At 29.9% G+C, this 12,349-nt stretch overlaps 1 protein-coding gene across 1 annotated transcript in view; it reads left to right on the plus strand.

The window, feature by feature from the left end:
• The window catches only part of MCPH1 (Microcephalin), a 44,812-nt gene that overhangs the window by 20,192 nt on the left and 12,271 nt on the right, over window positions 1-12,349 (plus strand). The window contains exons 4-8 of the mRNA XM_076512001.1: window positions 2,152-2,242; window positions 5,013-5,177; window positions 8,279-8,351; window positions 8,763-9,414; window positions 9,829-9,991. Of these exons, the coding sequence (XP_076368116.1) occupies window positions 2,152-2,242; window positions 5,013-5,177; window positions 8,279-8,351; window positions 8,763-9,414; window positions 9,829-9,991 (1,144 nt within the window). The remainder of the gene's footprint in view (window positions 1-2,151; window positions 2,243-5,012; window positions 5,178-8,278; window positions 8,352-8,762; window positions 9,415-9,828; window positions 9,992-12,349) is intronic.

The following is a 12,349-nucleotide window of genomic DNA, read 5'->3' on the forward strand; positions in this document are numbered from 1 at the left end:
CATTATTTGAGCAATTATTGTAACCTTTAATAATAATAAAATAAAAAAAATAAAACTATCTACACCAGTATTGTTAAGATTTCTATTGTTGGAAGAACTATTTTTGGTTTATCAGTAAAATATAATTCCAAGTTCAGCCCACGTTATAAAAAGGAACACAATTTATTTCTTCTCTATAAGTTGTGCAAATTCATTGAGCATTGGGACTTCTATTGTCACTAATATAACATTAGTCACTAACTTGCTAACATCTCTCATATCTCCAGAACTTTGTTGATACAAACTCAAAATTTACAAACTATAGCCTGTAGATATCATGGGCCCATCACATCAAAACTTTCTAGTAACCAATACAAATGACTAACTTGTATATTAAAAACAATTATTAAACTGTTTTCATAATTTGATCCATACTTCACAGGATTTAATATAGGACTTTATTTAATTAAAGATTTGAAAAACCCACACTAAACTCCTGTAGATCATGTGGGAAAATAATGGCATTATTTCACCCTGTTTTGCCCTGTGTATAGTTTGATCAGTTCATTGCACCTCTTCCTACTGTATCCATGATCAATTAGTCCTATTATATAGTAGCTGAAAGTGGGAAACATTTACTGATAGCTACAGTTGTAGCTATGGATAATTAACATATCAAGGATGAATGCTAAATAAGACTTAAAATATGGTACAGTAGTCAGTTATAAATATACAAGTAAACTGGTTTTTATTGTGTGTTATGTACATATTTAGTTTCCTTGCATATGAGTAACTAAAACCTAAGCATTGAAGTAATAAGAACGTCCAATCTTTTCATAGTTTTTGATCATATTTCAAATGGCAGATGAAATAAGTGGTTTACAGAAATGTTTCAAATACAATATTGAAAAAGATTAGACACAAATAGATTTTAAAACATTAACAAGCTTATTTTGTTGTTTAATTTGTTCTATGAAAATAAGCTACAATGTTTTGTTTATTTGCAACAGATATACATTAAAAGGAAAAATAGTGTGAACACAGCATACTCAAACCTTTAGATGAAGTATATTTGTATTTAATTTTTCTGAGGGAAAGATGATGCCACAAAATAAACATTCAGCACTAGGGCACAAATTATAAAGTGGATCATTATATGATGTGTTCTGGTTTTTGAGATACAAGTGGAAGTAAGATCCAAACTGTGTTGATATCCTGCCTACCCAGTTTACCTCAATTTCAAGATTAAACTTCAAGGACAGTTTTATTCTCTCACCATTAATATATATATAGTACTTTATTATTTTTTGTACTCAGTTTTGTATTTTATAAATTAAGTTTAATAAGAGAGCAACCAGATTCTTACTTTTGGCAGCAGGCAGCAAATAATAGTGAAGATGTACGAAATTTTAGGCTTGAACACTCATGTCTGCTCCTTTTTCCATCTTCTTTCTATTTCTTCTTTTAAGCATCTGAGGCTGGCAAAATTGAGGTTACACAGGGTAGATGGGATACTTCCAATGCAGTTTGGGTCTTACTTCTGCCAGTACCACAGAAATCTGTACTCATTACATAATGCTCTACCTTATAATTTATGCATTTAACTTGCCATAAACAAATGTCAACTTTAGTGCATCAGTTTTAACAACTCTTAGGTTAAGCCTTTAAGAATGTCATTCCAAAGTACAAAAGAAACGTTTTTTTTTTTTTGCAAAGAGTTTGAGTGCCTTTATACTCCCTGTAATGCACCCCTGGTTACAGACCTGAAATACAGGTTGGATTAGACCATTCTTTGGAAGTTAAAGTTTGGAACCTAAGATGAGGTTTAGATATTTTTCTACTTTAGCATTATAAGTTGTTATTAAACAAGATTATTCTTTGTTTAGTCTTTTTTTTTTTTTTACATTTTGTTTGCTTTTTGTTTTTGCAAATAGTTAACTGAGTTATTATGTGTTTCTTTATCTGTAAATGTTGGACTGATCTTATTGTTCATTGTTTAACACCCAAGTTCTCACTTTACTGGTTCATATGTCAATGATTTAATCATAGAATGCACATTTGGTTTATAAAATCCCCACATACTATATATGTGGGATATAGTAAAATAATGGAGGGTACATTTTATTTTATAATCCTATAATCTTGTAGTTTTATAATTTTCTAACCTTACAGTTGTAAAAAAGAAAGGGCTCACACTTCAGAACATCTTTATCCTGCTCACGTGCCTGAATCGTATGATTCTCCAGTGGCTACTAAGTTAAGAGTAAGTTTCCTGACTTATCACAACAATATGAGATGGGGCACAGTGATGTGAAACATTTTCTGTTGTTAGAACTGTATGTTGAGCCAATGATATACTAGTTTGAATATGTGCTATTATCATTGTTTGATATAATGAGCCTTAAATAACCTTTTGACCTATTATTATCATCTTAAATTGTTCAAGCATAATTCATGTTAGCAATTTGAGATGATGAAGTTCACAAAGAGCATATGTATCAGTTTTTGTTATGCATTTCTTTATCCCTGCTGCATGCATTATGTTATCTGAAAGTGTACTTTTAAAGATTGTGACATCATACTTTTGTTTTACACTGCACTTAAATCTTATAAGAAGTGGTAAACACTGATTCCTCAACATTTAAATTTGTCCAATTTTAAGTTTCCTAATGTATTCTCGGCATTTTCTCTTTTCAGTACATGAAAAGATCATGACTTCTTACAAACTAATTAAATGCAATAATTAAAGATTTATTGGCATTCTTGATTTCTTAAGATATAAAAAATTCTGTATTTTAAATTTGAAGAGATTAATCTATCATAAATATCAAGTGGCATACAAAGTAAGATTAAACTAGATTACCACAAAACAGTAGTGCCTAACTACTAGTTGTCCAATGACCCTGAAATAAGGTCTGAGGACAGACTTTGTTTTGAGAGAGGGAGAAAGAGAGAGTTTTGAGTTATTTTAAAAGTTTTTGACTAACAATTTCTTCTGGGTTTAATGCTTTATTTCACTTGTAGAGTAATCATTTTGAACAGTCCAAAGTCCAAATTTTGTGTGTGGGATACAAAGAAATGAAATTATTACAGATAAACCTCTATTCTGATCTTTTCTTCTTCATTATACAGGTTGTTCAGAAAGTCACTGTGCAGTTATATATTTATTAACAAACATGTTTCAATATAGAATACAGGAGGTAAATATGAATGACAATTACAAACAATGTTGAAAGTGACCTCTGTTGGCATCAATACAGGCTTGGATCCTTCTTATTTTGTTTCTAAACACTGCTGTCAGTTGCTGGCTTGAACAAAATTGAATGAATGCTGTTATCACTGCTTTCAAGTCATCCACCGTGCGCAGACGATTTCGATACACTGCAGATTTTGCTGCTCCCCATAGATAAAAGTCTGGTGGATTAAGATCTGGTGAGCATGGGAGCCACACGTCTTTAGAAATAATGTGGTCTGCAAAACATTCCTTTACTAACCACATAGATCTGTGAGATGTGTAGGCAGTAGCATCATCCTGTTGAAACCGTGAGTAATTGATTTCATCACTTGTCATCTGACCGATGAAGGTGTGAAGAATCTTCAAACAATAGCGCTTGCTGTTCATTGTGTTCACAAAGAAAATAGGGTCAACAATTCGATGTCTGAAAATCACAACCCACACACCAACCTTGAAATCATGTAGGGGTGTTTTGTGCAAACTGTGAGGATTATTGGATGCCCACAATCTTGAATTTTGTGAAATAATGTAACCCGAGAGATGGAACCATGCTTCATCAGTGAAAAAGGTCACATCCAACATGTTAGCTGTATTCTCTTCGATAAATCAGTTAAACCATCTGCAATAGCGTATTCCTTTTTCATTATCAGTTGCTTCCAGTTCTTGTACTGCCATTATTTTGTATGGGAAGAGCTATAATTTCTTTCTTATGGCCTTATGAGCAGTTCCAAGACCAATATCATGCTGCTGAGCTAACTTTCGTAATGATTTTGATGGACTCTGCGTCACACTGTCAGAAATATCCAACAGTTTCTCCTCCGATAGCTTTGCTGGCCTTTTACAGCGTTTGGCATCATCCCCTGATCCTGTTTCTCAAAACTTATCATCAAAGTTACGAACTGCATTGCGATGTGGAACAGATGTATCTGGAAATTTTTCAGCAAATCACTGTCGCTCTACATCTGTGTATCTACCACCTTCTCAGAATACGTGTTTGACGAGCCATACACTTTCTTCAGTGTTAAAACCATATTGGGATGAAAATCTGAAATATAATAACATATGATTACAAAACTGCACAGTGACTTTCTGAACATCCTGTAGTGTTAATATCACTAAAGTATTGTTGAAAATATTACATGTTTTTAGTGATTTTTAATGGTTAGTAAATTGTAGTGGGATATCAACAGTGTGGTAGCTGAAATAATAAACTATATTTACAAGAATGCCAGTGTCATTAATGGAGTACATTTTTACAAAAATCATAAAAGTAAGCACCTGAAAAAAAACTTGTTTTGAGTTAAACTGCAAATGGTAATATTGAAGTGAATATTACAAACATCAATCATATAGAATATATTTTGCTTGATGATTCTCAACAATTGGTTAAAAGCAGTACTTTGATAACTTTGGTTAACTAATAAAAAGGTAATAGAAATTCAGAAATGTAAGTTATTTATGGTTATCTACATTGTTTTATGGCATTTGTAACATTAATAATGTGTTCATGAATCAAATATTGTCTGTCCCGCATCTTTGAATGTGTAGTATATCAGTGCTGTTGTAATATTTCTTTTTTATGTTAAATATTCTGGTACTTCTATTGAAAACATAAAATATAAGTTATTTCTTTGCACTATTATTTGTCTTTAGCTTATGATGTGTTTTTATTGGGATTTTTGTTACTGTAGATCACAATTTTTGTCATTGTAAGTTGAGTAGTTTTTACATTCTGTTTCAGTTCACACACATTTTGTGAAGTAAAGAAAATGAAATGGAGAATTGTGTTTCTTTCTAGAAACCTCCTTACATGCAACCCAAAGATTTCAGCACAGAATTTGAAGGTAGTGCTGACCGACTTAAACAAATATTCAACCGCATAAGGAAAAATCAACAGTCTGAAATTGAAACCAATATTTTAGTTGCAAAAACTCCTTCACCCATTCCAGTGGAGTCTACTGTGGTAAGTTTAATAAATATTACTTTTTTTTTTAACAGTAACAGCATATGGTGTATTCCTAACAACATTTTGTTATTCTTGAACCACAGTTATACAGTGTTTACTGCCTAACTGCATAGTAAAAATAGTTATATTCAGCATACAATATGTCTATTTAGCCTGTAATAATGGGTATATTATAAAGGAAGTGTTATTGTTTACAACGTGATATAATGCTGTATCAAATATAAGTCCTAATTCTGTATATGGTGGTGTGTTGCTATAATTCATAAACACACCTCATATATTTTGGAATTTTTTCTGTCATTAAATATGGCAGGTTTATTTTTTGCAACATATCATTTAGCCTTATAATATTAACCCTATAGAGATGTATTTTGCTACAGGCAGAGGTCAGAGGGCATGTCATGATGTTTGTAGTCTTAAAATTCAAAATTTTATAAATGTATGTAAATATATTTGGCATAAAAGTATAGATTATGATTCAGTTTTCAGTATTATACAGTAGTTAATTCTTAAGTTGAAATGAAATATAAAACAAACTGATCAAATATCAATTTTTGTGTCCTGTGTTACATCATATTCTGGATTTGGTTAAGTTACATTTTATGATGACCATGATACAATGTTTGTATAGTTTCTTATGAATTAGAAACTCAAATTTCTGATGTTTGCAAGCTAGAATATGAAATAAGGACCTCCTATCTTTTCCATATACTGAGATACCATAATATTTAGCATTATATTGACTCTACCTGCCACTTCATTCTTTGAGAAGCCTTGTTTACCTATGCCTACTTTTCTGTATCTAGAAGTCTGTAACTAATCAAAACTCTACACTTCTTCTGTGTAATTCTGTTAGTCTTCCAAAGTCATTTATGTGAGAAAAGATCTTATGTTGTTGGAGATTTGAAGTATTATGATCAATGCTATGTTCCAAAAAAAAATTTATTTAAACCCAAGTACTGTATAGTTAAGAAACTTGGTGAGTTACATTTGATTTTTGTGGTATCAGTATTGTCATTTATAATTTTTTTTTCATATTCCAAACTGCATATATAAAGTTTACAAAAAATGTTTTTCCACCTCCACATGTGAATTTGGATTAGGGTAAACAAGTATGACTCACAAGTACAAAAACAACTTTGTTACATTGAAAGTAGTGGAGGTAATTGTTTTCTAAATATTTTAATTTATTTTTCTATGTTTTAAGAAAAATAACTGTAATTTACAATTCATTTGTAAATAGTAATGATATATGTATACATATGGAATGTATGATAACCAAAGTGTCACTAGCTTTTAGAAAATACTGGAAACTACACATTTATTGGTTATAGTGTAAGCATTGTAAAATTGGAAGCATGGTGTTCATAAAGCATGTACACACTTTTACACCCACCCCACCACTAAATCCCAACCATCCATGAAGATTACTAACATCTAAATGCCTAATAAGTATATTGGATCTGATACTACTTTGTGCACAGCCATATAATATGTATTTCCTATCACTTTTATGTAGTACTTCAGACAATTCTTGTTGCAACAACTGCAAACAAGCCAATAAATCCTAACCCACTGTGTTCTCAGAGCCAAGATTTGAATAGACTCTGTAGGAAATGCCCACTTTTTGACCTCATTGAAATAATTAATATTCAGATGTTTTTATTATACTTTGATTATTTATCTACAACCTGGAGAAGCAGGTATAATATTGCAGTAGAAATTATACAGATAAATTTTAAAGCTTTACTGAAAAAAAGGAAAAAGTTTAATATTTAAATGAGCTTTCTTGCTTTTAATTTGTTTTCACTATTTATTATCATAAATGTAAATAAAATAGAAACTTATGAGGTAAAATAATGAAAAACATAAAAATCTTATGGGTTGTACTTGCCAGCAGCTTGCATTTTACTCTATTAATACGATAGCATTTCCAGCACACGTGCTGCATGATCTTGAACTTATGTGTCGTTATTTTTAGTCAGGCATGGTTTTGAGGTCAGTGTGAGACAAAGTTAAATATGCAAATGTATTTGTTATGAGACTTAAGCTATTTAGAATAAACATTTATTAGTTTCCATTTATTCTTGAATAAGAAAAGTAATTTAGGTTTTCTAATTTTTGTGATGGTTACAAGGTCAGTCAACACAACTAACACCATATAGAGTTAAAGTTAATAAATAACAGAAAAGATATAAAGTTTCACAGAAAGCCCTCAAGTAACTTTGTGCAGAAAAAGAAGGTATGAAGTTTTATTCAAAAAACATTTGGTGATTGTGTAGGAGGATATAACAATTATGCAAATGAAATTCAATTTTCAGATAGAAGTATTTTTATCTTAAAATCAAAATTATTTTGCATGTTGGATGGTCAACTTTATGAAAGAAAAAGATTTTTGAGCAGATCTTTAATCAAAATTCTTAATATTTAATATAAAAAATCTGGTATTTTGTATGTGAAAGCCTTGTAATGTTTACTAATAACTTGCAAAATTTTGTCGATATGTTTTCATCATCAAAATTACAGTATAATTAATTTCATGCATACTTTGGTGGTTACAGGCTGGGTAGATTTCACCCAGTCCATAGTTATATGATTAAGCAGTATTTTGCACCCTAGTTGTGTAGTTTGCAATAACAGTTGCTTTTGTTCATGAATTTTTAGATCATTACAGAAAGTACCTAAGAACAATAAACAGGTTTTTCTAGTGAAGAACTACATCAAATATTTTGTATTTTGAAAAACAAACAAACAAACAGATGTATAATTTAATTTTTATAGATAAATTATTACTTTACTGATTAAGTATTTACTATACTTTAAACATTTTGAGTATTAAGTACAGGTTGAGGTAGTTGTATCATAATAGAGGCAACCATATCTTTACGTGTATTTTTTGTAGATTATAACTATTTTTTGAAATGTGAGCCCATTACATTTTTATGCAGGAACATTGTGTATAAAAGTATAATATTTTTCTTATTATGTTGGTATTGTAAGTTTTGTGTTCAATCTGAAACCCCTTTGCTGTATACTTCAATTGGCTTTCATAATCTGACATGGAATTCTGAAACTGGTTTCCAATTTATTCATTACAGCAAATTGAACCCTCTTGTACTTCTGTTATAACATCAAACAAAACTGATGTGCCATTCAGTCAAGAATTGCATGGTTAGTAGGTATACTTTTATATCATGAATTTTTTTTTTTTTTTAAATAATATCGTTCTTTGAATCATATAGAAAGGTTTTGTAAGGTTGTTGAAAGTTGGCAAAACCTTTTAAACTGTTCCATTTTGGTACAGGAATATCCTACTGTCACAGGCAATAAAAGGTATATTTGTATTAATTAACTTCTAGTCAAAAGCTTATTACATAAGTCAGGACTAAATAACGTGAGCTAATGAAGCCAACAGACTAAAGAATTTAATGTCATTAATCAATACAATGAAAAAACTATGACCTTTAATTATAACGATTCATATAATTAATTATTCTGTTGGGTATCCTTACTTTTAGTTGTATTTTCTTGTATATATTTTGCTGTATTTCATATATTTGTATTTTTTTTATATATATATAGAGCAAACTACTTATGTCAAGACATTAACACCTAAAACTGGAAAAAAACGCACTGCTTGTGCTTTGCAGTCCAACCCAGCAACTCAAAAGAAGAGGAAACTCTTCTCATGCACAAAAACAAATAATCAAAATGATGTTGTTGATGCTCTCACCCCAGATATATATGTAGAAAATGATAGAAATAAAAACATTTGTTCCACAAAATTGACCACTAAGAAAGCAATAAATACACGAACCTTCAGAAAAGAAGGCCAAGGTCAGAACATAAAAAAAAACAATATGGCTTTTGATGTTTTAAAAAGCAGTAGTTCTGATTCAGATGCTAATAAAATGGCTGGTGTAAATACTAAAAGGCGAAGAGTGAATAAGTTATCTTTGGACATTTTAACGAGTGACTTCAGTTTTTCATCTGAAGAGTCAGTTCCTTCTTGTTTGAAAAATAACTGTTCTGAAAAAGGGTCTTTAGAATCCTCACGACCCAGTCTTGAGGACTTCAAAGTTAAGAAAACTGGACAAAAGAAAAAACAAAATAAAAAGAGAGATTTAAAAACAAATAAAGATCACATTTCTTTATCTTCAAATACTTCCCTACATAACAGCAAAACAACAGATCTGATGAATCGAACTCTTGTGATGACAAGTGTCAAACTGAGGTATGATTGTATTGTGCAATAGCAAAATAGTTTAAAAAGTTACAAGTTCATTAAAATTTTAGAATGTTAAAGATGTGTAAGTATAATTTTCAAAGGCATTGTATAAATTTCTTAATTTATTTTTGTACTTTACTGTCATTTCTATTCTTGTATGTGTGTCTCCTTTAGTGCAAGCATCTTTCCTCAACCTCCTGCTTCTCAACTGTAATGAAACAAAATTAAATGTTTTACAAAAGATAATCCTTTAATTTCAACTAGTTGTATATTTAAAATATTTTAGTTTAGACCTAATTTTATGAAATTAAAAATTTATTTTCTATGCATTATTTTGTAGTCATTTACACCACACAAGTGTTGCTTTGCTTGTTTGTTAACCTGCAAAACCTTGTAGTATAAAAATATATCTTGTGTTAGTGACCAAGAAGCCATTTATGCCATTGTCATGAAGTTGGGAGGGTTTGTGATTCGGAGCAACGTAGAAAAAGACACCTCTCACATCATATGTGGAGAACCTCGACGTACCATTAATATATTGTTTGGCTTAGCACAAGGTTGTTGGATATTATCTCCACATTGGGTAAGAACTACAATTCTTTAAGGATTTCTGTTTCCAAAATTAAGTTTTATTGACTTTAAGTGTTTTGTTCATAAACATTGCATCTTAGTTTATATTTTCTTATGGCTATACAGTTGTATCAAATATAATGTTGCCTTATAACAGGTGGTGAGGGAAAGGGTCTTAATTAGAAGGTGTATGATTATGCTTTGCACTTGTGTGAAAACTAATACATTGTAAAACTTGAAATTGTGTGTTTGAATGCATTATACATATAATTTATTCAGAAAGTTTACATGAATTATATTTGTAGAAAAAGTCAAAGGTGTTGATTTTATGAATTTGAATAGTAAAGTATACATTGTGCTAGATTTGTATTTCTTTTTCTCACATACTTTAAATATATGTATGGTACAGCTTTTTTTTTCCATTTTGTTGTTACAAAATGTGAGCTATGATGGTGTGGCATCTTTTTTTATTTGCTGTTCTGTATTGTACACTATAATTTTGTTTAGTTATATCTAATGTACAAAGCATGAATTATTAGTCCAGTCATTCTAAGATTTTTCTGCAACATAAGGTATCTCAAATGTTTTGTAATCAAGAATATGTCTCCCAAACATGTCAGAAGTTGTAATGAATCGTATTAGGGAAAAACACTGAAAATTAAAAAACCACAATGGTTACCATCTGTAATATAAACCAAAGATACATTTTCATGTAACATTTAATTTAAGTAACACAGATCTCATATTCTTTACTGAATGAGAATAAAAGGTTTTTACTCAAATTTTAGAAGTATCCATTAAATTTAATATCCAAGCCAATTTTTTTTCTTCATGACATTTTTGCAGCCAAGTGGTTTGGGTGCGTGATTCACAGTCTTGGGTCTGATGGTTCAAAACTTTGTTCCACCAAACATGCTTGCCTTTTTGTATCTATTTACATTCCTCTAGTTTTTCATTATTAAATTAGAGACAGCTAATATAGCCAGCTCTCATAATTTTCTACAGAATTCAAAAGAAATGGATGTTTTGGTATAGTTGGTTATTCACTTTTATTTTGGAATACCTAATCCAAACATTAACTTTTTATTCAAGGTCTTTTAGTCTAACAGATTTCACTGCCTAATTACACTCAACTTTATGCTGTAACTAAATCACAAATAAAAGAGGTTTTGATAATTTAAAGTTCCTTTTTAATTAACTTATTCAGCATGGGCTTGGTCCCTGGGACCATCCTAGAAACCATTTTGTGCTTGTTATAGTTTTTAACTTTTAAATTAGTAAATGTATGTTAATGAAATTTGGAAGACTATCAGTAAATGTTGGTGCTTTTATATGAAAAATATTAATGTTTTTAAAAATTAAATCTTAAGATATTTTGAGCAATGTTTTCCTTGTATCTTATTTCTCTTTTCACATGTTGTCTATCCAACATGCAGACTGATTTTCATATTGAGATTAAAAACACTTTTACACAATAGAAAATTTTCAAATTTGACATGCAAAATCTTTTAATGTCCAGATAGTTATCAAATATTTCATTAAAAAAACTATTTTATCTGTTATTTTTACTGACAAATCTGTGTACAGTTTTGGTGGATGTGACATATCTCATAACCGTCATACAAAATTAGGAAATAAATATAAATTATGCCTAATCATTCTAGAATAACAACAGATTACAAGATAAAAACATAAGTGTTTAGTCTAAATAGGTTAAATCTCAGTATACATAATTTGAGTTCCTAATTCATGCAAAACTATAGACTTGATGTTTATGTTTTTTAATATTTACTTTTAAGAAATTAACTAATATATATTAATAAAATTTGAATTATAATTTACAGTTTGATACCAAACTTATTGACTTAAGTTCTTGAAATAGCAGTTCAATAAAATTCTGAATGCAAATCAACAAATGTGATGAAATGGCCTTTAACCCATCTGGAAAAAGATTAATTCCAATTGAAATTGTATTATAAAATTTTCCCAAACATCAGTTGGTTCTAAGTAAGACTTCTATTACCATCTGAAATTTAAGTTGTATAACATTCTCCCGTTATTTTGATGAATTAAGTAATTTCAATTTCCTGCCTCGTATGTTTTCAGAAGATTTTACACAGTTTAACCATGCAAGAAACTGGTTGAACTGAACTGTGTTACAGTGGGAGGTTTAATGTCCTTATTTTGTTTTTAAGTTTGTATTTTGGCATTAAGGTTGTTTACAGTTTTGTTCTGATATATATATATATATATATATATATATAAATTTAGTTACACATTATTCAATACACTTGAATTCAGATGGAAGGGTGCTTTATTATGCTCATGCCATATTTATGAATTTTAGCAAGTTATAGTTTGTCATTATTTG

The sequence above is a fragment of the Tachypleus tridentatus genome, chromosome 7 (genome assembly GCF_004210375.1).
Source record: "Tachypleus tridentatus isolate NWPU-2018 chromosome 7, ASM421037v1, whole genome shotgun sequence".
NCBI classification, from domain to species: domain Eukaryota; kingdom Metazoa; phylum Arthropoda; class Merostomata; order Xiphosura; family Limulidae; genus Tachypleus; species Tachypleus tridentatus.